This window comes from Microcebus murinus, chromosome 9, assembly GCF_040939455.1.
Source record: "Microcebus murinus isolate Inina chromosome 9, M.murinus_Inina_mat1.0, whole genome shotgun sequence".
Classification (NCBI taxonomy): Eukaryota; Metazoa; Chordata; class Mammalia; order Primates; family Cheirogaleidae; genus Microcebus; species Microcebus murinus.
This window is the reverse complement of record NC_134112.1, coordinates 7,838,099-7,862,693: the sequence shown is the minus strand read 5'-3', so window position 1 is coordinate 7,862,693 and position 24,595 is coordinate 7,838,099. Positions and strand designations below refer to the sequence as shown.

The 24,595-nt window shown below is 50.9% G+C and overlaps 1 protein-coding gene across 2 annotated transcripts in view; it reads right to left on the bottom strand.

Moving 5' to 3' along the window:
• TNS3 (tensin 3) overlaps positions 1-24,595 on the bottom strand; it is a 268,396-nt gene that overhangs the window by 224,610 nt on the left and 19,191 nt on the right. Inside the window, exon 1 of one of the 2 annotated variants that reach the window (XM_020289928.2) lies at positions 19,531-22,773. The exons of the other annotated variant lie outside the window; for it this stretch is intronic. Within the exon in view, the coding sequence (XP_020145517.2) occupies positions 19,531-19,650 (120 nt within the window). The 5' untranslated portion in view covers positions 19,651-22,773. Of the gene's footprint in view, positions 1-19,530; positions 22,774-24,595 lie in introns of those variants that run through there. 2 annotated transcript variants of the gene reach the window in all.

Here is a 24,595-nt window from a genome sequence, read left to right as displayed (position 1 = left end):
ATACATGAAGCAAACACTGCTAGAAATGCAAAGAGAAATAGACCAATGTATAAATACAGTCAGAAATGAGGCTGGGCATGTGCTCACACCTGTAATCCTAGCACTCTGGGAGGCCAAGGCAGGAGAATCGCTCAAGGTCAGGAGTTTGAAACCAGCCTGGGCAAGAGCGAGACCCCGCCTCCACTAGAAATAGAGAGAAATTAATTGGCCAACTAAAAATACATAGAAAAAATTAGCCAGGTATGGTGACGCATGCCTGTAGTCGCAGCTACTCGGGTGGCTGAGGCAGTAGGATTGCTTGAGCCCAGGAGTTTGAGGTTGCTGTGAGCTAGGCTGACGCCACGGCACTCTAGCATGGGCAACAGACTGAGACTCTGACTCAAAAAATAAATGAATAAATACAGTCAGAAATGGCATTCCTCCTTGCTATGGACTACATTGTCCCCTCCCCCACAATTCATATGCTGAAGCCCTAACCTCCAACATGACTTAATTTGTTTGAAAACAAGGCCTTTAAAGAGGTAACCTAAGGGTGGGGCCCCAGTTCAATATGACTGGTGTATTTCTGAGGAAAGGAAGATACCAGGGATACATGCACACAGAGGAAAGACCATGTGGGGACCAGGGAGAAAAAGCTGTCTGCAAGCCAAGGAGAGAGGCCTCAAAAGAAACCAACCCTGCCAACACCTTAATCTTGGACTTCTAGCCTAAAACAATGAATTTCTATTTTTTGAGTCACCCTGTCTGTGGTATTTTGTTATTGCAGCCCTGAAAAGTTAATATACTCTCTCAATAATCAATAAAATAAGTAGTCAGAAAATAAACAAGAATACAGAAGATTTGAACAGCATTACCAAATAACTTCATATAACTGAAGTCATGTCCTTTTATAGAACATTTAACCCAATAGCAACAGAATACACATTATTTTCAAGTGTTCACCATGGTAGACCATATTCTAGAACATAAAATAAATCTAAATAACTAGCATATCCAAGTCATACTAAAAATGTTCTCTGGCCACAATGGGATTAAACTAGAAAACAGAAACAGAGAGATCTCTGGAAAATCTCCAAATATTTGGGAACTAAATAATACATTTCTAAATAATATATCATGACAAACCAAGTTTATTCCAGGAATGCAAGGTCAGTTTAACATTCAAAAATCAATCAATAAACTAAAAAAGAAAACTGTATGCAGTTGATGCATAAAAACTACTGACAAAAATCCAACATTCATTTTCTTTTTTTTTTTTTTTTTTTTTTTTTGTTATTCTTTTTTACCAACATTCATTTTCTGATAAAAACTCTCAGGTAAGTAGGAACAGAAAGTGACTTCCTCAACTGGATAAAATATATCTACATAAAACTTACAGCATATAACATACTTAATGATGAAAGACAGGATGCTTTCAAGTTCTACAACAAGGCAAACGTGCCTGCAATCAACACTTCTAACAATTAACATTGTTAGAGGCACTAACCAGTGCAATCAGGCAAGAAAAAGACATAACAAGCATCCGGTTTAGAAAGGAGAAAGTATAACTGTCTCATCCTGAGGACATAATTGCCTATGTAGAAAAATCTGATGAAATCTACAGAAAGCTTCTAGAACTAATAAGTGAGTTTAGCAATATTGAAGGATACAAGATCAATACACAAACTCATTGTGTTTCTATATACTAGCTAGCAACAAATATTCAGAAATTGAAATTAAAAAACATTACTATGTATAATAGCATTAAAATATGAAATACTTAAGGATAAATCTGACAAGAGATGTGAAAGACCTATAAAGTAAAAACTAGAACACTGCTGAAAGAAATTAAAGAAGATCTAAACTATTAGAGAGCTACATCATGTTCATAGGTTGGAAGATTCAATATAATTAAGATGCAAATCTTCCCAAGTAACCTATAGATTCAACACAATCTCTCTTTCTCTCTCTCTCTCTCTTTCTCTCTCTCGCTCGCGCTCTCTCTCTCTCGCTCTCGCTCTCGCTCTTTTTTTTTTTTTTTGAGACAGAGTCTCACTTTGTTGCCCAGGCTAGAGTGAGTGCCATGGCATCAGCCTAGCTCACAGCAACCTCAAACTCCTGGGCTCAAGCAATCCTTCTGCCTCAGCCTCCCGAGTAGCTGGGACTACAGGCATGCGCCACCATGCCCGGCTAATTTTTTCTATATATATTAGTTGGCCAATTAATTTCTTTCTATTTATAATAGAAACAGGGTCTCACTCTTGCTCAGGCAAGAACTCCTGATCTCAAGCAATCTGCCCACCTCAATCAAAATCCCAGCAGGATTTTTGTTCTATAAAAATTGGCAAACTGATTCTAAAATGCATGTATAAATGCAAAGCACTTAGAACTGCCAAAACTGTGAGGACTGCACACGTTTAAGGGCATAATTTAACAAGTTTTCTAACACATTTTGAAAATGTGTCTTTAGTGTTAAAAACAATAAACTGAGTGTCAGTTAAAATGTTCTCTTGGGATCCTACAAAACAAAGGAATACAGGGTTTTGAGTGAACATCTGGAATTGTGATTTTCAACAAAGAAAACTCTCACCTGAGATCGGATAACCCCCTATTTCAAGGGGAAAATGCCCAGACCGCAGCTCCTTACTGCTTCACCCATGGCAGACATAACTAATCAATCATGGCTCTTGTTCCCAGTTGGCCTTAGACTCCTTCTCAGTGGAGAATTCCAAGAGCCACTACCAATGAACTGAGACTGGCAGAGGTCGCACTCCCACCTGCCTTCCAACGTTAAAGCATGCTGCAGGACAATCCCCATCTTTGCCCTGAATTCAAGCTGTCTGGAATTCTGGTAACTAGAAGTTTTCTACTGTGATCATTTCTAGTCCCACCCTCCCCCAAGTCCTTCCTGACCACTTCAGGTTCCTCAGCAGTCCTATCACAGTCTTGTCATTTAATCAACTATCTCCTTGTCTTTCTGTTGATCTGGTCTAGACTGCCAAATGAAGGACAGTGTACTGAAACACGCAGAAGCCTTCACATAGGTTCTGTCACCTGCAGTACAAGCTCTGTGGCCCCAGGCAAGTCACAACCTCTCTTAAATGAAAAGAATACCCTTCCCTCCTGTCTCTTAACAGAGCTATTATAAATGACCAAATGCGGCCGGGCGCGGTGGCTCACGCCTGTAATCCTAGCACTCTGGGAGGCCGAGGCGGGTGGATTGCTCAAGGTCAGGAGTTCAAAACCAGCCTGAGCGAGACCCCGTCTCTACCATAAAAATAGAAAGAAATTAATTGGCCAACTAATATATATAATATAAATATCAGCCGGGCATGGTGGCTCTTGCCTGTAGTCCCAGCTACTCGGGAGGCTGAGGCAGCAGGATCGCTTGAGCCCAGGAGTTTGAGGTTGCTGTGAGCTAGGCTGACGCCACGGCACTCACTCTAGCCTAGGCAAGAAAGCGAGACTCTGTCTCAAAAAAAAAAAAATAAATAAATGACCAAATGCTATGGCATATATCAGTCCTGAGGAATCACGTGGGCAGTTTTTATTTCTAAACCACTGGCCTAGGCTCCACCCCAAACCAATTAAATCAGATTACCTGAAGGTAGATTCCAGAACACTGGAATGTTTTCAAACATCCTCAGATGATTTTAATCTGCAGCCAAGACTGAGAAGCACCACTCTCTCTAACAGACTACGCTAGGTATATAAGGGTCTATGTACACTGAAGGCACTGTTATTATGTACTTGTTTATATGATTGTGTCTGGTTCCTTCAAAAGAGGTTACATAGTTTTTGATAGCAGAGGTCATGCATTCAACGCCCTGCAAAGAAGGGTAAAGAGGCTACTAATCACGAAGTTCATGACATTAGAAGGGTGTTCTGCCTCATTACCATAATTGCGCCCGTTCTACACAGAGCATGGTGAGATGCAAGAATGAGCCCACACAGCCAATGGTTGGACTCAGGCCCCATTTCCCTCAACCCCAGCCTCACACTCAGACAGGAGGAGGCCCTCAGATATCTGACAAACACATCCTCTCTTCTAATGCCACAGCTGGCACACACTTTCTCTCTCCCATACTGCAGTTATTTGTCCCCATGCCTTCTCTCCTGTGCTATACTGCCATTTCCTAGATGCAGGGCAGCAGGCTCTTTCCCCTTTGTCCTCCCAGGGCCCTGCCCAGTGCCTGGCAGACAGTGGACCATGGACCCTCAATTAATATTTGTTGACCAAATGAATTGGCCACAGTCTGTGGGCCAAGGAAAGATACTGTGACCTTTTATTCCTTACAAATACCTTTATGCCAGCCAGGGAGAAAGAGGCACTGTTTTCCTGCAGTTTTCTTGCCCACTGGTCCACAGCTAGAAGAGTCAGCAAAGGAAACAGCAGAGGCACTGTTGGGAGGGCTCAGCCATTTCAACTGCTGGGTCCCCGAGGAGTTCACTTAAGATAGTGTAATAACATCTGCTCACGCTTCATCTGTACATAACCTCTCTATTGTGAAAGGAGACTAGACGGGATTAGCCTGCCCTTGTTTTCACCTGATACTGTGCTTTCATTTCTCCCAAAGGGGGAGAGGAGGCGGCAATGCTGAAGCATTTAGCAGGCTCAGTTCAGGAATCTAAATTGCACTTAATTGTTAAGAGCAAAATGTTGGAAGGGTAGAGAGCAGGCTGCTGGTTCCACAAGGACTCCCTGAGGGGGACACAGTAATTAGTGCTGGTCTTGATTGTGAGACTCTTTTGAGCAAGAGAAACCTCTGCGAAGTTGACACTCCACATGAATGCTGCACGCTGCCGGAATGCAAAACTGCACCGCCCCTCCAATGGGTTCTGAAGGTCTCCTCCGCAAAATGGTCACCCACGCAAAAGTGCAAAGCTACATCAGCACAATCCCAGCTATATTTTCCTTGCAGGAAATATTCAGCCCACCATAGTAGGAGGATTTAGGTGGGCATTTAGTACCTGGGAAACCTGCAGAGGCATTCTAGGGAGGCAGACACTGATCAAAACCCCATTTCCAGTTACAGCGTTAACTCTGAAATTAAACAGCCAGTAACGCTTCCCAACACTTCCCAGACCCTTCCCAACCCACAGGGGGCGGGAACCTAGGGCAGTAGGGACGTGCTCCACACACACAGCATGTTCCCACACTTCCGAGCAACAGCTTGTTTGGCTGCTAAACTTTAAATCAGAATATAGCACAACTCAAGTCAAGTAAACTAGCTGACATTCTGACCACTTCTGGCTCCTCAACCTTCCGAAGTTTCAGTAAAATGAATGCAGTTAATGCCTAATTGTTAGCCTTAGGGAAAGGGTGGCTGAACCCAGTGGGGAGCCCCTCTGCACCCGCTCTGTTTAGTTTAAACAGGAAGGACAGTTCCGTGGATCACAGGGCATCGCAGGAACCCACGTGGTCCCCCGGGAACTTTGTACTAGTCCTGCGTCACAGCGAATCCCAGACATCAGTGCAAAGCGAAAATACCCTTTACCTTTGCAAGAAACACACGCAGGGCAGCGAATTTGCGCAATGGCCAGTGTCCCACTTCCATTCCAGAAAAAGGCAGCCAAGGAAGCGTTTTCAAGAAGCAGCTGGATTAGAAAGAGCTAAGCCTGCACTGTCTTCCACCGGGATGTGCGCTGACCAGGGACTGCCCCCAACAAGGCAAAGCCCCACTGGCCCTCTCCTTGTCCCAAGCGCACACACACAGGGGTACACACGCACGTGCACGCACAACCCCCCATGGGCACACTAGCACGGACGAGCACACACCCGTGCACACACGCGCGGACCTGCACGCGCGCTCCCAGCGGAGCACACACCGCCAAACGCGCTCTGACAAGGACACACGCAGGTCCGCACACGGGCACGCGCGCACACCCAGCGGGGCCCACGTGCGTGCCGACCGCGGGCGCCCGCCTCGCGCCCCCGCTCCGACCAGCACTCACCTGGTGCCGGCGCCGGCGCGCCCGGGCCCCGCGCGCGAGCCCTCCCGGAGGCCCCGGGCTCAGGGCACGCAGCCGCATGGCCGCCTCCGCTGCCCGCAGGGAGCGGGCCCACCGGGCGGGGACGGCTGCGGGGGGCGCCCACCCCTTCCCGGCGCGTCCGGGCAGAGGATGCGCCCGAGCACCGGCGTGCACAAGTCCCAGCAAACGGCCGCCCCGGGACCGAAGGGCTCTTCGCGGCCGCCGCCCCAGGTCCCCGCCGCGCGCCGCCACGGCCACTCCTGCCCGTCAGAAGTCAGACGCGGGGAACAAAAGGCAGGCGCGAGCGCACGGTCCCCGCGCGGCGTCCCTCCATCTGACACGAATTAGCCCGCCCTCCCCCACCCCAGCCCGCAGCTCGAGCGCGGAGGCAAAGTCTGCGCAGCCAAACCCGGGAAAGTGGGTGAAGAAACGCCTTCCAGGCAGGGGGAGCAGCCGCGCGGCCGCCATCCGACTGGAGTTGCCGACGCGCCGCGCTCGGCCCGGCTTCGGCTTTACTAGGATTTCAAACCTCTGTGCTGGCCCGCGGACTTAGAGGACTCAAAACCCGCGGTTCCTGGGCTTTCTGGATTTCCAGATTCTGAGTATTATCCAGGCACCGCCGCATCTGAGCAGGGCAGGATCTGCCGGCAACCTCCGCCAGCAGGCAGTGCGCTTGGAATGGAAAGGACCAAAACGCTGAGGCAGAAAGGCGTTTTTCCCCCAACTTGCCACTTCCACGAAGAAAAACAAGAAGCCCGCCCTTGCTAGAGAAGGACGACGACCAGATGGGGATTGCAAGCAAAGATCAGAGCAACTGAGGCCTGGGCTCTTGCACACCTGGGGGCTGGGCCGCACGCTCCCCATCCTAGCGCCATCCTGTGCCTGGCAAATCAGGACACATCCCAGTCCCGTTTTCCTTTCTAGGGCTGAGGCTTTAGAAGGAAATTAGAAACCTGGAGTTCAGGAGGTGACGGTAGCAAGCCAGGGACCTGAAGGAAGGGTCACTTAGAAAGCCCAGGAGGGGAGGGCGGAACAGCTCCTTGCCAGTGGCTGTCCGGTTTCCACCAGCCTTCCCTGGGCAGAGGATCTCAGCTGTCCACAAGAAGCTCTGTGGCAAGTCTAACTTCAAGAAAACTAAAAGGCTGACTCAAACATGGACATGTTCCAATTGAAGCCGCTGCCTGGAGTGTATAGGCATAGTGGAGGAGACCCCTGCCCCAGAGCAGGGGCCGCTAGGGAGCTCCAGGCCAGCTTACCGGTACCCCTAGAAAGTGGCCCCTACTGGCCTTCCCTCCAGGCCCAGCCATGTGCAGTTAGTTCTAAAGACCTGCCATGTCCCAGAGCTCAGCCTTTTGTGGCTCTAACCCTCTAAAACTTCAGATCAGCAACTCCCAGTGCCTTGGATCTGGAGAGCAGTCTGGGTGGGCTCAGTCGGGGCCTTTATGGCTGACACATGTGCAAATTCCAATTCCAGCCATCAATTCAAATTCAATTGGCCGATGTTAACCTCTCAGGTTCTGGCACAAAATATCCATCTTTCCATTTCTTCAGGGGAACACCGAAGCTGTTCTTCAACTTTCAACTACCAAAAAAAAAATAAAACCCTTCCCACCTAAAACACCATCCTGGATTCAGATTCCTCACCAAATTATCACCTGGCAGACACGCATGCATTCTCATTTTCCTGTACTCATCAAATTACCTTATTATTCATTTTATTTATTCTATACACATTCCTTCATTTTTCTGTATTTATTCATCATCATTCGTTTCTTTTCTACAGTTTATTCAAACTTCAGGTTTTTCAAACATCTCTCCTTGAGAACACATCTGTACTGCATTCATTTCGGAGTCCTCCACATTTAACACAAGACCAGGCACACAGGAGAGTCTGCAAGCTGAGCTGAGAGCATGCTACTCCGCTGTCGGGGCACACAGGACTCCAACACTTCTCCCAGAAGTCAGGTGGATCTACTGCCACGCTTACCGCTGTGCCCGTGAAAACCAGCAGAAGGAATCTAAACCCAGCGTTGATCAGATGACAGCCCCCAACAGGACAAAGCTCCATAACTCAAGTGCGAGGCTCCTCACTCTCCGCTTAGTAACCCTGGTGGAGGGCACAGACTGCCCACGCCTGCCAGATTGGAAGGCAAATGGTGGAAGGCGGCTTTTTATTATAGGGATACCCTGAATCTGCTCTTACTTATGTGAAAGGGTACAGCATTCAGAAAACTCTCTCACTTTATTACTAGCAACAAATTACATGCCTGTGATAACCTCCCAGAGGACAACAAACTGGTTTCTCAGTGGCGAGAAGCAATCACAGACGTAGCCTCTTGCCTGAAGTCAGAGAGAGCACTGCAGGACGAGTGAACTCCCTGAGCCGCCTCTGCAGCCCCTCTCCCCCACCCCTGCAACACGGACACCCTCCTGCCAGGCTACCCAGCCTGCGCTCTTACACTGCAGGCTCCTTCTGCTCTGCGCCCTGGGGCTCGCTCAGGCTCTGGCTGTCTCATTCTCCTTCCAGGCTGAAAACCACTGCCTTTGTGGGCTCAGCTGGAGACCCGCCTCCCACTCAGCCTCCGAGACTGGTTACTCATCCCTCATCCCTGGGCCGACCAAGGATGGTTGTGGCCCTGATGCTCTAGTGTGGTCATCTGTCGCATGCCTCCAATCGGCAGATATAAACTTTATCTGGGATTTTCCACATGCAACACTGAGCAGGAGTAATAAATGCTAGCACAGGAATAAAAACATTCTGTCTTGCTCCATTTCCATGCCACCAACACTGGTCATCCCCGCCAGTCTCCGACCACACCCTTCTGAGCCCTCTCAGAGGCAAGCTGAAGCTGAGGGTCCGGGGGCAGCACAGTCTGTGGATGTGGGGGGCCCAGAGGCCAGGGCAGGTGTGGAGCCTAGCCCTCCAGGTGCTGAGAGACTCTCACCCCAAAACTTGAGTGGCAGACTGGCCTTGCCCCGTCTTAAGGCGACAATGAGCTCTGTGTTTCTGCCCAGCTTCCGGCTTGCTTTCTGCTTCACCACAATCCTCTGTGCTTTCTACTGGCCGGGCTGCCTCACCCTGGCTCTGGCTGCACCTGGTCCCTCGGATCAAAACGAGGTTCTTGCTACAGAGGATAGAGTCCAGACTGCTAAGGCAGCCATCAGCGAACCAGGCATCAAGGAGAAAGGTTGCATCACAGTCTTAAGAGGGAGCCACGGAGTCCACAAATCATGGGGAGAACTCCACGAGTGGGCTGTGACTCGTGCAGTCACTATTATAGCCTATAATATAAGGCCGTAATAGGGAAGCTGCAGTCCTCACCTTAATCAAGGGGTCAGGGTGAGCATGACCTGGGATGGGACAAGCCACGGTGTTGCCACCTGTAATTCTGAGGTGAGAATGTGACATTACCACTGGGTGCTCCTGCAGAGAGGCATAACCTGAACCCAACCTTGAGCATACATGGGCCAGACCCTAATGAGGAGTAGAGGGTCCAAATCCTTAGCCCCTCTAACCTGGGCTCAGAGAGCCCCTCCCCTGGCTGGACCCAGCCCTGACTTCCAACCCTGGCTTTTGCAGTCGGGGCCGCCAAACTCTCTGCTCAAGTGACTACCATCTTCTCCCCCCTGTACGTGCCACCGACACACGTTCTAACACAGGCCTGTCCCACTCTCCATGGCCCGCTGATGCTGGAGCGAGGGAGCCGCCAAGTGCCACCTAAAGCATGTTTAAAAACATTTGCCTCTGGTATCAAAAAAGACTGTCTTCAGTTTAAGTATTTCTGACATTAACAAGTGTTATTTGCTCTCATCTGCTGATACCTCCCAGCCTAGCCCTCTCTCCTGTCCAAAGGCAGAGGCGCTGGCTGGCTGAGTAGCAGGAGGCAGGCACCATCTCCAGGGGCTGGTCTTGCCCCAGGCCTTTCGCAAGCTCAGACTTCTGGCAAATCCTCTCTCAAGACTTTCCTCCTCCTCCCTTTCCCTGTGTAGCCAGCTTGTGCTCCATCCCACATCCAGAAGGGACACAGTGTCCCTCCCAGGGCACGAACCATGTTAGTATTTCCTGATTCTGGAATAGTGAATCCAGAGGAAGTGTCCAGAGACACCTGCGCCTCACCTGAGAGTGGCAGAGCCGGTCCAGGAGGTGTCTCCCCACCTGTTCCCGGAGCCAGGCTGGGAGGGAAAAGACGGGGCAGAGGGGAGACAGGGGCTCAGGGGCTGAGCAGGGTGTGGGGGTGGCCCCCAAGCCCGGAGAGCCAGGGAGGTGGCTTGCAGTCCGAAGGGGAGCCTAGGCATGTCACCTAACCCAGAAACATCCACTTCACGGGCTGGTATGAAGGATGAAGGAGGCTGCTTGTTTGGGGCCGGACCCTCAGAGGATGGTCCCAAGGCAGGAGTTACCCACCCAGGGAAGTAGGACTGCAGCTCGGGTGTCCCAACCCCCAAGCACAGCTCTGCCCTTTACAAGACACCCTTTCTCATAAAAATCACCATGCCTGCTCAATAGATGTGTGATGAATGAGAGTCCACTGGGCTCAAGGGGAGCCTGTTTATCCCACCAATTTAACTACAATGTTTCCATGTGTTACCAAGTTCAGGATGACTCCCCGCCCCCAGAGCCCAGCCTCCCCCAGCACAAAGCCCACAGAGGTGCATAGCTCAGGCTGTCAGACCCTAGCCCAACCCAAGTGTCATTCTGTGACAGTCACATCTCAGGCTTATTTTAAGGAACAGATGGTGACTTCTGACATCCTTCTCATGATGTTTGTGCCAGCGTGGAGGAAACAAGTATTTGTTCTCTGTTCCCCCTCCTCTCTTGGCTCTTCATGTAGTTCCTCCCACCCTCCCCCACATTGAGAAGTAAATAAAAAATGCTTTCCCTACAAAATTTGCCTCCAGTAGATGCTTTTTCTTCTTTCCTGGCTCAAAAAACAGCAACCGCTTCATGAAAGAATGTGCAGAACAGAGCAAAAGAAAGTGTTAGATTGAAGGTCCCTCTCCACATCCCCACCCCCAGGCAGTTCCATCCCGGGTGGGATCTAGCCCCTTCCTCCTTTCAGAGGAGGAGCTGGAGGAACAGGTGAAAGGAGGCATCTCTGCTGAGACCCCACCCTGGGGGGAGGGAGGGTGCCAGCAGAGAGGTGGGCCAGGCCCACCCACTTCCACCCCATTTCAAGGTGAAATGGATCCCCACTGCTTGGTCTGAATGTAGTGTTCCCCACTCAAATTCTAACGTAGAAATCCTCACCCCCAACGTGATGGTGTGAGGGGTGGGTTATCTGGGAGGTGATTAGGTCATGAGGGTGGCGCCCTCATGAATGGGATTAATGTCATTATTAATGGGCCCTGGCTGGGCTCAGTGTCTCACGCTGATAATCCTAACACTTTGGGAGGCCAAGGCAGGAGGATTGCCTGATGCCAGGAGTTCAAGACCAGCTGGAGCAAGAGCAAGACCCCATCTCTACAAAAAACAGAAATTAGCTGGGCATAGTGGTACAGGCCTTGCAGGCCCAACTACTCAGGAGGCTGAGACAGGAAGATGGCTTGAGTCCAGGAGATTGAGGTTGTTATACACTATTATGATGCCACTGGGTGACAAAGCGAGATCCTATCTCAAAAAAAAAAAAAAGAGAGAGAGAGAGAGAGACCCCAGAGAGATCTCTCAAGCCTTCTGCCATGTGAGGACACAGTGAGAAAATGCCATCTCTGAACCAGGAAGCCAGCCCTTACCAGACACCGAATCTGCTAGGGCTGATCTTGATCTTGGATTTCCAGCCTCCAGGACTGAGAGAGAGAAATGCCTGTTGTTTCTGAGCCACCAGTCTATGGTTTGCTGCCATAGCCGCCCATTTGGGTTAAGACAGCCACCCCAAAATTCAGTCTCACCCTCCCCTGGGAATAAATATCTGCAGGAAGGGGCATGGGGGACTGAAACAATAAATATCAAATTATTAAATTCAGTCAATTGAGATGGAATTTTCTCTCTGCACGTTGAGATGACGGAGGGGAAGGGAATTTCCAGCCCGCATGGCCCTGGGTGACCGTGTCTTGTCTCTCACACTCAGAGCCCTGCCGGGGTCACAGAGCTAAATAACCCCAAGCCCAAATCCCACAAGTCCCCAGGTCCAGCTCAGAGACATTCTAGTGCCACTGACAGGCGTCCTGGGAACCTGAGCAAGGGGCAGCAGAACCTTCCTGGACCTGCCACAGCGAGCAGCCCTGCCTATTCCAACTTGAAAATGAGAAAACGCAAAACTTTCTAATCACTGGGGACCTGGGTTGAAGGCATCCCCCACTGGCTTCTCCCCTCCTTGCAAGCATTTCTTCACCATCAAGTTGACTCCAAACAGAAGCACCCCGCACAGTTGGCGGGACAGCCACAGTGCTGGGACGTATTCTGCCACTGTCAACACCACAAACCCTAAAAATGGAGGGGGAGCGTTCAATCCCCTGGATGGCAGAGAACACAGACACAGCTGTCAGTGTTAGTGCGGGTCTGGCCTTTTCAAACTCTTCCCTGACAGGGGTACGCTGAAGTGGGCTTAAAGAGTGCATTTTCTAGAACGCTGAGGAAGAACGAGGTGGCAGTTCAGGCCCCGTTCAGGCCACTGGTCCCCGAGAGCCCAGTGAACACGGGGCAGTATGCGGCCCTTCCACACTCCCCTCCGTTCCCCCAGTCTATGGGAAACAGTGGGACTGAGGTCCAGAAGGTTTAACGACCTGCTCAGCCTCAGCACCTGCGCCTTTCTCCAGGCAGGATGCTGAGGGCGGGGACCCGCCCCGCCCCGCCCCGCCCCACCCCTCTCCCCTGGGCTGTCGCCTCTCACGGCAAGACTGGGGCAGGGAGGGAGGTCACCCAGCACAGCGCCATCTCAGTGGCCAGCGTCCCTGAGGAAACCCCTGGGATCAGCATCAGTCCCCTCATGCCTCCCCAGAGCTCTGGACCAAAACGGCCCAACATTCCCTGGCTGAGATCAGAAACTGGTAACGCCGGACCACATCTGGAACTTCAGATAGTACAGCCTTGGGTGACCCACCCAGGGACAGCCTGGGCAGTTCTCCGCCAACACTGCCCTCGGCACCCCGAGCAGCTGGTTAAAGACATGCCAGACTTCACCCCTCCCTAACCATCCCCGCCAGTCTGGGGTCTTTGTATTTCTTCAGACCCCCAGGAGCTCTGGCCTGCAGCTGGGCTAAGGAGCACTGGCCCTGGGGCCTGGGGACAGAAGCAGGTGCCCCGCTCTCCCTGTGGCCTGGGGCACCCCCTAGGGGCCCTGGACGGGAGTGGGCCACAGCGCCTGGGTGGACCCTGACCCGCTCAGCGAGCCGCTGTGTCTGGAGGTTTATCTTGAATCACTCTGGGCCACAGTTTCCTTATCTATTCATGAGGATGATAAAACTGCAGCCGACCTCAAAGACTTCTTATTATGAGGCTTACGCCAGATAATGCATGAAAGCGCTTTGGTGCAATGCCCCTGGCTGCCCCTTCTTTCCCGGCTAAGAGGCCCTATGTAGCCGGGAAGGCTTTGGGCGCAAGTAGGAGGCCCTTCCTAAGCAATGAAAAATAGCGTATGGTTTCGTACAAAGTCAGGCTATTTTCATTAATGTTAACAAATTTTAGCTACTTATTATTAAAGTTTTTTAAAAAGCAAGAGTTGGTTTTTAATTAGTTTCTTGCTTTGGAGGGTTTATTTGTTTGGGGATTTGTTTTGTTTTATTTTTTGAGACAGGGTCTGGCTCTAATGCCCAGGCCAGAGTGCCGTGGCATCATCAGATCTCACTGCAACCTCTAACTCCTGGGCTCAATCAATCCTCCTTCCTCAACCTCCTGGGTAGCTGGGACTACAGGGCCCACATGAACACACCCAGCTAATTTCTATATTTTTTTGTAAAGACAGAGTCTCATTAAGCAGCTCAAGCTGGTCTCGAACTCCTGGCCTCAAGTGATCCTCCCACCTCAGCTTCCCCGAGTGCTAGGATTGCAGACCTAAGCCACCACACCAGGGCGCATGAGAGCTGTTTTTGTTATCATTGCTACTGTGAGTCAGTATTTTCATTTCCAGGATGGAGGGAGGCAGGCGGCTCAGACCCTGCTCTGGAGAAGCGGGGCACAGGGCAGGGGCCCCACTCGTACAGGGCAGCTTCAAAGCCCCATCTTCCAGCAGGGGCAGATGTGCCCTCGTGGAAGCTCCAGGCTGGCTCTGGTCCCAAGACACTCAGGGCTGCAAGGGAGATAATAATTAAATGCCTCTGATTTGAACTTCAGTGGAAGGTGTCCCTGCCCTCCCACACAGCAGGGACTCCCTGGCCGCCAATGAGTGAAGCCCTTGCCTTGACGTGATCCCTACTCTGCTCAAATCGAACCCCAAGAAGCATCCAGTAGATGAAAAGTATGTTTCCGGTAGATAATACCGCATCTCCTACTCAGAATAAAGGAAAAACCAAAATAGACATCCAAGCCAGAATGAGCCGTGCTGACAGGCAGAAGCCTGGTCTGTCCTCACCATCAGCCACAAACCTGGCCGGGACCCAGTGTCCTCCAGCCTCGGTCTCCCCAGGAAGCAAAGATGACCCTGCCTGGCAGCACTGTCAGGAGACTCTGCAGAGGCCCTGGGCAGGGCCAGTTGGACACCCATAGTCCCAAGGACCCCCAAGCCATTCCGGATGGAAGCTGCCACCACCAGCTGCCTAGGACACTGCCCGGACCATGCCAGGAGGCCAGCACAAGCACAGCGGGAAAGCGCAGCAGGAGGTCGAGACCACCGCCAGGCAGGAGGCCCCACCGTGGTTTGTACCATTCCTCCACCCACTCACAATTGAGTTTCAAACAGCTCACCACCGGGGGTGCTCCAAGCATATCCACATACGCAGAATCAGCCAGAACTTGGTTTCCCTTTCACGGCCGGGAGCTGAGGTTCAGACCTGAGGCATCTTACCTGAGCCACCTGTCCGGCATGGCATCCACGTTGGGCGCCCCGAGTCCCCACACAGCCACCTCACAGGAGGCCCTGCCGTTGCGGAGCTGGACGGAGCTCCCAGGACTGGGCTGCGACTGGGGCAAAGCAGCTTCAGCCCGTTCTTCCCGCTTCCCGGCCCTGTGCACATCCACTTAGAAAGAGCCTTGGGAAGCCCCTCCCCAGGCAGCGGGGAGGGTGGGATGGTGAGGCCGGGGGCGGTTTCTACAGGTCTGTTCCCACCTTCCTGAAAGGCTCGTCATATTGTTCATAAAATTTAGAAAATACTACAGTATATTTATAGCTCAGTACTCATAATCCTTTTCCTCTTTTATATACAAAAAATGTTACTCAAGCAAAGAAAAAGGCAGTTCAAGTCCCACCCCACCCGGGTTTGCCACAGCAGCCGTCACTGCCCCCCCCGGGTTGGCAGGGACAAGACTCTGGCCCGGGGCATCTCCCCATCGCTGGCGCCCTCTGTGTGTTCCTGTGTCTCTCGCCCCCACTCGTGCTATAAACTCCACGCACTCGGCACCCGCCTCCTGGGACAGGGGCTGTGCTGGACAAACACTGGGAATGGAATGAAGGAGTACGGAAATCAACAGACTGTCCCAGGTTTTAAGGCCACCATCTCTCAGCCACCACACCCAGGTCACACCCTGGGCTGGGCCTTTGGAACGCCCTGGGCTGTGGCCCCCTATCTGCTGCCCTTTGAGTTTCTGATTAGCCAGTTTACAACTATTCCAGGCACCACTCATCTGTCCATTCATTCATTCCCGAGTTTACTGTGTGGGTGGGAGCCGAGAGAAGATAAATCCCGGGTGCTTTCTGAGTGAGGAGGGCGGGAGGTGGTGCATGCCAGCCTCAGGAGTAGACTCGGCCCTGGCAGAAACAGGGAGTCAGAGGCCCGTGAGCACAGGGTGGAGGTGGACAGAGGGCAGAGGAAAGAACTGAGGGCGAATCCTCAACTCTTGGGCACATGTGATGACTTCGACTGGGCAGGGAATTAAGGGAGATAAGGGGCCAGTGTGGGGCCTGGAGGGCAAAGGATAGTAGGAGACCTCCAGGGTAACCAGCACTCAGTGGAGCCCTGTGGATTACGATTTTAGATTTGCAAGGTGAGGCTGCTGAAAGTGGGGGCCAGGGGTGGGCACATCGCATTGGATGCGAGGACACCTGTAATAATAGGGGTCAGGAGCTGCTCCTCCCAGACCTCCGGCCATGGTCCCATAAGCTGGCTGGGTCAGCACTGCGCACCTGCTCTGCCTGAGGTTGGGCAAGGCCCACCAGGAGCCCACAGTGCAGCCCTACGTCTACACGGCCACCCACCCCTCCAGTCCTTACCCATCAGTGCATGGGTGCTCTGTGCACCAACACACAGGAGCTCAAGCCTCCCAACAAACTGCAGTCCAGAACACAGTGACCCGCTGCGGGTGGCCCAGCTCATGCACAACACTGTCACCCAATAACCCTAGCTGCACAGCAGCTGCCTGGCCTTGTCCCGCCACAACCCTGGCTCTTGCTCTCCTACTCTTGACATCTCCAGCTTTTTCTCCCTGCACCAGCTTTCCCAGCAGCATACAGCCTGCTGTACACATCCCATCCCTGGACTCCCACCAGCCACCCCATTCCTGGCCTGCTTCTCTGCTCCTTCTAGAAACACCTCCTCAAAGGGCTGACGATAGTCACTGCCCCATCACCCCTGACTCCTGAAACTGCCCATCAGTCACCAGCTAGCCGCAGCCTGTCAGCCCCTGAGCACCACCTGCTCCCACTCGGGGAGCACCATCATCCCCGAGGTACCACCAGCTTCAACCCTCCAAACCAGAACTCCCAGTTTTCTCCCCAACGTGCCCCCCTGCTCCCCTGTCTGTATAAGCAGAACCCACTTCTCTACACAATCAAGGCTAAACCCGGGGGCTCCTTCTCTTTCAGTGCATGGCCAACCCATCAGCAAGCCCTGCAAAAGAAAACCCCCAAAAGGCCCAGTGCTCTGGTCTCCACTCCTCCCTTCCCCCTGCCAGTCCACACCACTCACCAATACAAAAACCATCTTTAAAAATAAAAAAAATTCAAAGTTCTTCTCGTGGACCCCCAGCCCAACCTGATCTAGCCCCTGCCTACCTCTGGCCTATTCTCCAACTCGCTCAGCTGGTTGCTATTTCAGGACATTTGCACCTGCTGTTCCCTACACATGTAACTCACTTCCCCCAGACCCTTGCCCAGATTACTCTTCTGATCCTTCAAATGTCTGCCAAAACACCACCTCCTCCAGGAGGCCTTGCATGACACTCTACGGAAAACAGTCCACCCCCCTCTGCCAGGTCTTGCCCCCCCCCACTTGCCCTGCCTTGTTTTGCTTTAGTGCCCTTGTCACTACCTAAAATGATGTCCTACAGTCATTGCATATGGTAAAGTCACCTCCAAACGGGCAGGGACATGTCTGGTTCATACAGAGTTCCCCATCCTAGAACAGGGCTAAGGACTTGCTGAATGAATGAATGATACTACTGGATGGGCCCCAACACACAGACCCCTTACCAGCCCATTCAAGGCTCTTCATGTCCTGACCAGAACGTCTGCATTATCAACCTACCCTCGTCCCTGCCCTCCCCACTTCCATCCCCACGCTCCACCAGCTGGGTTTGGCTCCCGACAGGGTGCCCACCCCATGCCTGGGCTCCTTTCTCCTCCTTCCTGAGCAAGGCCCTCTGGCCCCCAGGTCATGAAAGTGCTCACATCACCACGAAGCCTCGCAGCGGCTCCCTGCCCTTCCCCTATCCGCAGGCCTGACAGTGAGAAGGATCCCATGCCTGTTTGCTGAATTGACAGATGGAGGGAGGAAGGAAAGGGGAACAGAGACACTGCCCCAGGGGTCTCCGGCACAGTAAGCCTTGATGTGTGGGGAGAGCTTGGTGAACTGTACAGCCCTTTGCAAAAGTTAAACATGTAGAACCAACTGGTTGGCAGCCAGACCATGGGGACCCCTGTCCCACAACAAAACGGCTAGAACCAGGAGAGAGAAGCACAGACACAATACATTTACCGCAGGGTCTCAGTGGGCAAGATGCATGCAAACAAAACCCCTACTTTTCCATTTAAAACACTTACTACAATGTTCAATTCCACTACAAGAATGTGTTCTAAAGCAATAAGCACACATGTACAGATCTGGACGGGAGAACACTCTATGTAGCATTACGCACAACTGGAGAAACTGGAAGAAGTTTTAAAATATCCAGCAACTTGGCCCTGGCTGTTTTATGGTACTAACATAGAGTGGAATTTGAATACTACGCAGTCACTAAAAATAATAATCAGATCCATATTCATTGACATGGAAAATATTCATGGTATAGCAAGAAAGTTACAAAACAAAAAACAGATCTAAGTTTTGGTCATTCCCAAACAGCATTAGAAGAAGACTTCACTGTGGGTGACGAGATCACCTCCCAAGTCTGGGCTCCACCGGGGAGCCTGAAGGCTCACAGAGGGGCGAGGAGGGACCCAGCCTGGGGGAGCTGGTGTAAATGCCAGTCACCAGACCAGCTCCCAGCACCAGGAAAATCTTCCTAAAACACCTGGTCCCTCCAGGAAGCATCTCTCACAGTGCCTCTGTGTCTGTCCCAGCGGGGCCCCTGCCGCACAGCAGGCAGACAGGAGAAGTCGGGCCATGTCCGAGTCCTGCTGCTGGACTCCAGGAGCAGCTGGCCCCAGGCACAGCCTGCAGGTGGAGGCCCATGGGGCTCTGCCATGGCCTGGATGGTGCCATCTCTCTCCAGATGTTTCCTTAAGCAAATGGAGAGACCACGGGTGAGGTGGAGGTACGAAGTACCACGGGGCCAGAGCCCTGGGCACAGCTGCCTCAGGACGGCGGGAAGGGGGCAAGAAAACTCCAGGGAGATGACTCACGAACTGGGGAGCACTCTGGGAAGTCTCTGGGCGATCCATACTGAGAACTACAAAAACGTTCACGCCACTGACCCTGCTCATTCCGCACCTGCCAATCTCAACAGAGGAAGTGTCCACCAATGGGAGAGAGACAACACTCAATGCCAGGGAAGGTCAAGCGCGAGGCCTGAGGTCGCACTCCACAGCCGCGTGCTAGGAGAACGGCAGAGTGAGGACCCAGCGGCCCCCTGGGACGGAGAGAGACATCGTTGTAAAACCATTAACTCTCGCCCTTGCAGAGGCCATGAAATAACAAGGAATGGCTACTGCTAAGGCAGGCTGAGGGGTGCAGGGGGCTACACAACAGCATGTCCACAGTTAAGCAGAGACATTCCAGAGTGCCTTAAGACTGTGTCTTTGTGGAGAAAGTCAGAGGAGCCCAGCAAGGACGGTGGAGGCTGCCTTTGGAGTGCGGGTGCGGTCCTTGGCCTCTCCACAAAGGAGCCTCCCGGGCTTTTATAAGGAAAATGGAAACATTTAGATAGAGCAGAAAAGGGGCAGCATTGTTACCCGAGCATAATTATCTGCATAAGCCCCTCCCACATTCTTCTGACACACCTTATTCATTTCTCTTTTTCATTACTTTTCTCCTGAGGCTATTTTGGCTGCAAGAGAGATTCTAACAAAATAACAGGGATTTGACAAATAAAAGGAATGCTTAAGGGCGCCTTACCAGTAATCTTGCCAAGCCAGGAAGCAGTCTGGAGTTTGGCACAAGAGTGAGGGTGAGACACAATTTGCCTGAAGAAACAAGAAGAAAAAATAACAACAAAAAACCACTCTCTGCCTCCATTTCAGAAACCAACAGGACACCCACAAGCACACTCGTTTTATTGCACGTTGCTGTGCTGCGTGCACTTGGCAGATACGGAGCTTTCTATAAATGGAAGGTTTGTGGTAACCCTTTGTTGATTAAGTCTCTTGGTGGCATTTTTCCAACAGCATGTCCCCCTGTGTCACATTTTGGTAATTTCCACTCTATTTCAAATTTTTTCATTATTATTATATCTGTTATGACAATCTATGATCAGCGATTTTTAATGTTACTATTGTGATTGTTTTGGAGTGTTCTGAACTGCACCCGTATATTAATAAGATGGTGAACCTAATAAATCCTGTGTGTGTTTGAACTGCTCCACCAACCAGCCATTCACCTGTCTGTCTCCCTCTCTTTGACACCCCTATTCCCTAAAACACAACAATATTGAAATTAGGTTAATTATTAACCCTACAATGGCGTCTAAATGTTCAAGTGAAAGGAAGAGTCACATGTCTTTCACTTTAAATCAAAAGCTAGAAATGATTAAGCTTAGTGAGGAAGGTGTGTTGAAAGCCAAGATAGGCCAAAGGCTAGACCTCTTGTGCCAAACAGTTAGCCAAGTTATGAGTGCAAAAGACTTCTTGAAGGAAATTAAAAGTGCTACTCCAGTGAACCATGAATGATAAGAGAGTGAAACAGACTTATTGTTGATATGGAGAAAGTTTTAATGGTCTGGATAGAAGACCAAACCAGCCACAACATTCCCTTAAGCCAAAACCTAATCCAGAGCTAGGATCTAACTCTTTTCAATTCTACGAAGGCTGAGAGAGGTGAGGAAGGTGCAGAAGAAAAGTTGGAAGGTAGCAGAGATTGGTTCATGGGTTTAAGGAAAGAAGCTGACTCCATAACATAAAAGTGCAAGGTGAAGCAGCAAGTGCTGGTGTAGACACTGCAGCAAGTCATCCAGAAAACCTTGCTAAGGTCATTGATGAAGGTGGCTACACTAAACAACAGATTTTCAGTGTAGAACAGCTTTCTACTGGGAAAAGATGTCATCTAGGACTTTCACAGCTAAAGAGAAGAAGTCAACGCTTAGCTTCAAAGCTTCAAAGCATAGGCTGACTCTCTTATTATGTGAAGTTAATGAAGCTGGTGACTTTAAGTTGAAGCCCATGCTCATTTACTATCCTGAAAATCTTAGGGCCCTTAAAAATTATGCTAACCCTACTCTGCCTATGTCCTAGAAATGGAAATCAAAGCCTGGATGACAGCACATCTGTTTATAGCATGGTTAAATGAACATTTTAGGCCCACTGTTGAGACCTATTGCTCAGAATACTTTTTTCTTTTTAAAATATTACTGCTCATTGCACCTGGCCACCCAAGAGCTCTGATGAAGATGTACAAGGAGATTAATATTTTTTCATGCCTGCTAAGACAACATCCATTCTATAGTTCATGATTCAAAGAGTAATTCCGACGTTCAGTCTTATTATTTAATAAATATATTTCATAAGGTTATAGCAGACACAGATAGAGAGTTCCCTCATGGATCTGGGCAAAGTAAATTGAAAACCTTCTGGAAATGATTCACCATTCTAGACGCATTTAAGAACATTCATGATTCATGGGAGGAGGTCAAAATACCAATATTAACTCGAGTTTGGGAGAAGTTGATTCCTTATGGATGACTTTGAGGAGTTTAAGACTTCAGTGGAAGGAGACACTACAGATGTAGTGGAAATAGCAAGCGAAATAGAATTAGAAGTGGAGCCTGAAGATGTGACCACATTGCTTCAAGCTCATGGAAAAACTTTAATGGATGAGGAGTTGCATCTTATGGATGAATAAAGAAAGTGGTTTCTTCAAATGGAATCTATGCCTGGTGCAGATGCTGTGAATATTGTTGAAATGACAACAAAGGATCTGGAATATTCCATAAATGTAGTTGATACAGAACAGCAAGGTTTGAGAGGAGATTGACTTCCTTTTGAAGAAAGTTCTGCTGTGGGTAAAATGCTATTAAACAACACTGCATCCTACAGAGAAATCTTCTGTGAACAGAAGAGCCAATCGAAGTGGTAAACTTCACTGTTACCTTATTTTAAGGAATTACTACAGCCACCCTGACCTTCAGTAACCAGCACCCTGATCAGTCAGCAGCCATCAACTTCGAGACAAGATCCTCCACCATCGAAAGGGTTACAACTCGGCGAAACATCAGATGACTGTTAGAATATTTTAGCAATAAAGCATTTTTTATTTAAGGTATATACATTGTTTTTCTAGACATAGTGTTATTTTCACATTTAGTATACTTGCATGTCTATGTGCACACATATATATACACGAATGTGTGCTTGGCACATGCATGTTGCACACATGCACACATGCATATACATGCACACACAAAGGCAGAGAAGACCAGGTAAAGTTCTGCATGTGAATCCTGCGATCAGATTCTCCTTGAGCCCCAGTGCCCTCTTTTGTAAAATAAATTCTGCTAACTGCTGGGCACCGAGAGGATCTAGTCAAAATGACATCAACTGCAGGAGATCCTAGAGACAATTTTAAGTCAAAAAGTGTGTGTGTTTTTTTTTAATTCTCTTTATCTAACAAAATCAAAGTTGGCTACTCCAAGGAGGTCCCCAGATTAATTTGAGAGTCTCCATTCCAAGACACAACACTGAGGGCCAATACTCCCTGGACAGGGGTCTCTCCTGGCTGTCTGGGGGCCACTCTGCACCCCACGGATGTGGGTGCTCTGCTCCTCCTGCAGCCCCGCAGACCACAGCAGCCGAGAGCAGGCGAGGGGCATGGAGACTCGGAGTCCGGGCATCTGGCTCAGAGGCAGGGAACCAAGGATGACAGCCACCAGGTCCACCCCATAAGAGAGCTCTGTGATTGTTTTGTTAGTTGTTTGACTGTTCTTTAGCCTCATAATTATGCTTTGCTACCAAAAATCTTCTCTGGTCAGCGGGACCATTTCTAAGGCAGGCCCTGGGTTAGGGGTGAAAGAAGCTTCCCAAGTTGGCGGAAGCAAAGCAGCAGACCCATCACCTCCAGCCCAAAGCACAGGTGGGGCAGCCAAGATTCCCAGGGCTGCAGTGTAGGCACCGGGACAGACCCTGCCCACTCTTCCCGCCAGGCCTGGGGTGAATGCTACCTCCTGTCGACCCAAATGGCACAACTCCACAAGTCTTTGGTGCGCGGTGGGCTCAGAACGCAAGGCACAAATGGCGCCTGCCGTTCTCAGTGCAGGGGTGCTGCCCCATTCGGCAGGGGGCAGGCCGCAGCCACCTCCTGCTTCTGCCCTGAGATGCCTCCCAGGGAGGATGACCAGGAGCAGGAGAGAGCAAGGGGCTGTAAGGAGCTGCACAGAGAGGCTCAGTCCCCATCTGCCACCAGCCAGTGGGTGACGCAGACCCTGAGCCTGGTCTCAGCCTGGAACTCACCAGGAGGCTCAGATCTACCGAGGACAAGACCTGCAAATGTCCACAACCTGACTGATCCTTGAGGCGAAAAATGTGTTTGGGAAAGTTCACAAGTGTTTTACTTAAGAGACAGGTTGACCGTCCTTCCCTCACAACCAGTGTACAGTCACAGAGGGTGAGCACAACCACACCGAGAGGCTCAGACAACCAGGGGCCACCGAAGTTAGCCCCACCACAGCCCCACCTTGACCGTCACACCCCCATGCGAGCTCACAAAGGACCTTCTCAGCCAGCACCGGCTAACCCAGCCCGCACCCTCCCCATCCAAGGTAGGCTAGCTGCAGATCTCTCAAACACAGGAGAGGAACACTCACAATGTGCAGTGACAAAATGTCCCAGCCGTTTCTGCAGTGTCTTTCCTTGCAACATCTATAGAAACATCTATATGTTTTAACCAGCGACTCAGTAAAGCCCGTACATACTTATATACTGAAAACGTTTCACAGAAAATACTGTGGCAACTGGCAGAATACTCTCTGGGATTTTTCATTCTAATTCATTATTTTTAAGCACTGACTGCTTTCTCTGCCTACTAATGATTGGAAATGCTGGGGGGGGGGCATTTGGAAACAGAAGGACTCTTCAATCACCACCATGACGGGGTGGCCACTAGCATGTACTGGGAGAAGGTAGGGAGGCTATGCAATTCCTCCAACAAAGAGTTATTCCACCCAAAATGCCATGGACCGTGCAGTGAGGGATCTTATCCACAGTTTGAGAGTGTGTCTCGTGGAATTCTCCAGAGGAAGTCTACACACTGGAAGGGTGGCCTATTTTCGGGAGGTCCGGGCAGGAGACAGGCAGTGAGCAGGCCCCAGGACATCTGCCCCGTCTGCCTGTGCGTCCCTCCATCCATCAGACAGGATCCTCTGGACCACGCCCACGCCTGTCAATGAGGCCTGAGCCAGGGCTGGCCCTCCACCATGGCCCCTTGGGGTGCCGCCGCCCTGCAGACAGGACACTGCTTCATGTGGGCAGGAGCCAGGAAGCCTGCTTCCAGTGGCAGAGCCCCGTGTGGGTTCCCAACATGAAAGGAAACAGGGAATTTGCCGCCCTGATAGAAGCAAGCCACAGCAAGCCCGGCAGTGGAGGATCAAACAGGCTGCGCCGCCTCCCAGGTAATCCGCCAGCAATGCTTCCTCTGCCTGCATTGTTTTCTTCTTTTTTGTTACCCAAGGGCAAAAAGCAAAGCTCCCAACCAATGCCTTCTTTCAGGCTGACGTGACACCCTGAAGGTCCCACTCTCTCCTCCTCCTGGAGCAGGTGCCCCACCTTCCCAGAGGTGTCCGCCAGCCCTACTTGAGAGAGGCCGCCCCCAGCGCCTCCCTGCCCTGCAGCCATGCACGCGTGTGCAGGCACCGGGAAGGGCCTGGGTTAAGGCCCACCTCTCCCTTCACGTACTTGCAAATTCCAACGGACTCCTATTTCCTAACTGGAAAAACTGGGACAAAAGAACCCAGACTCCCAGAGCAGGTTTCCCACAT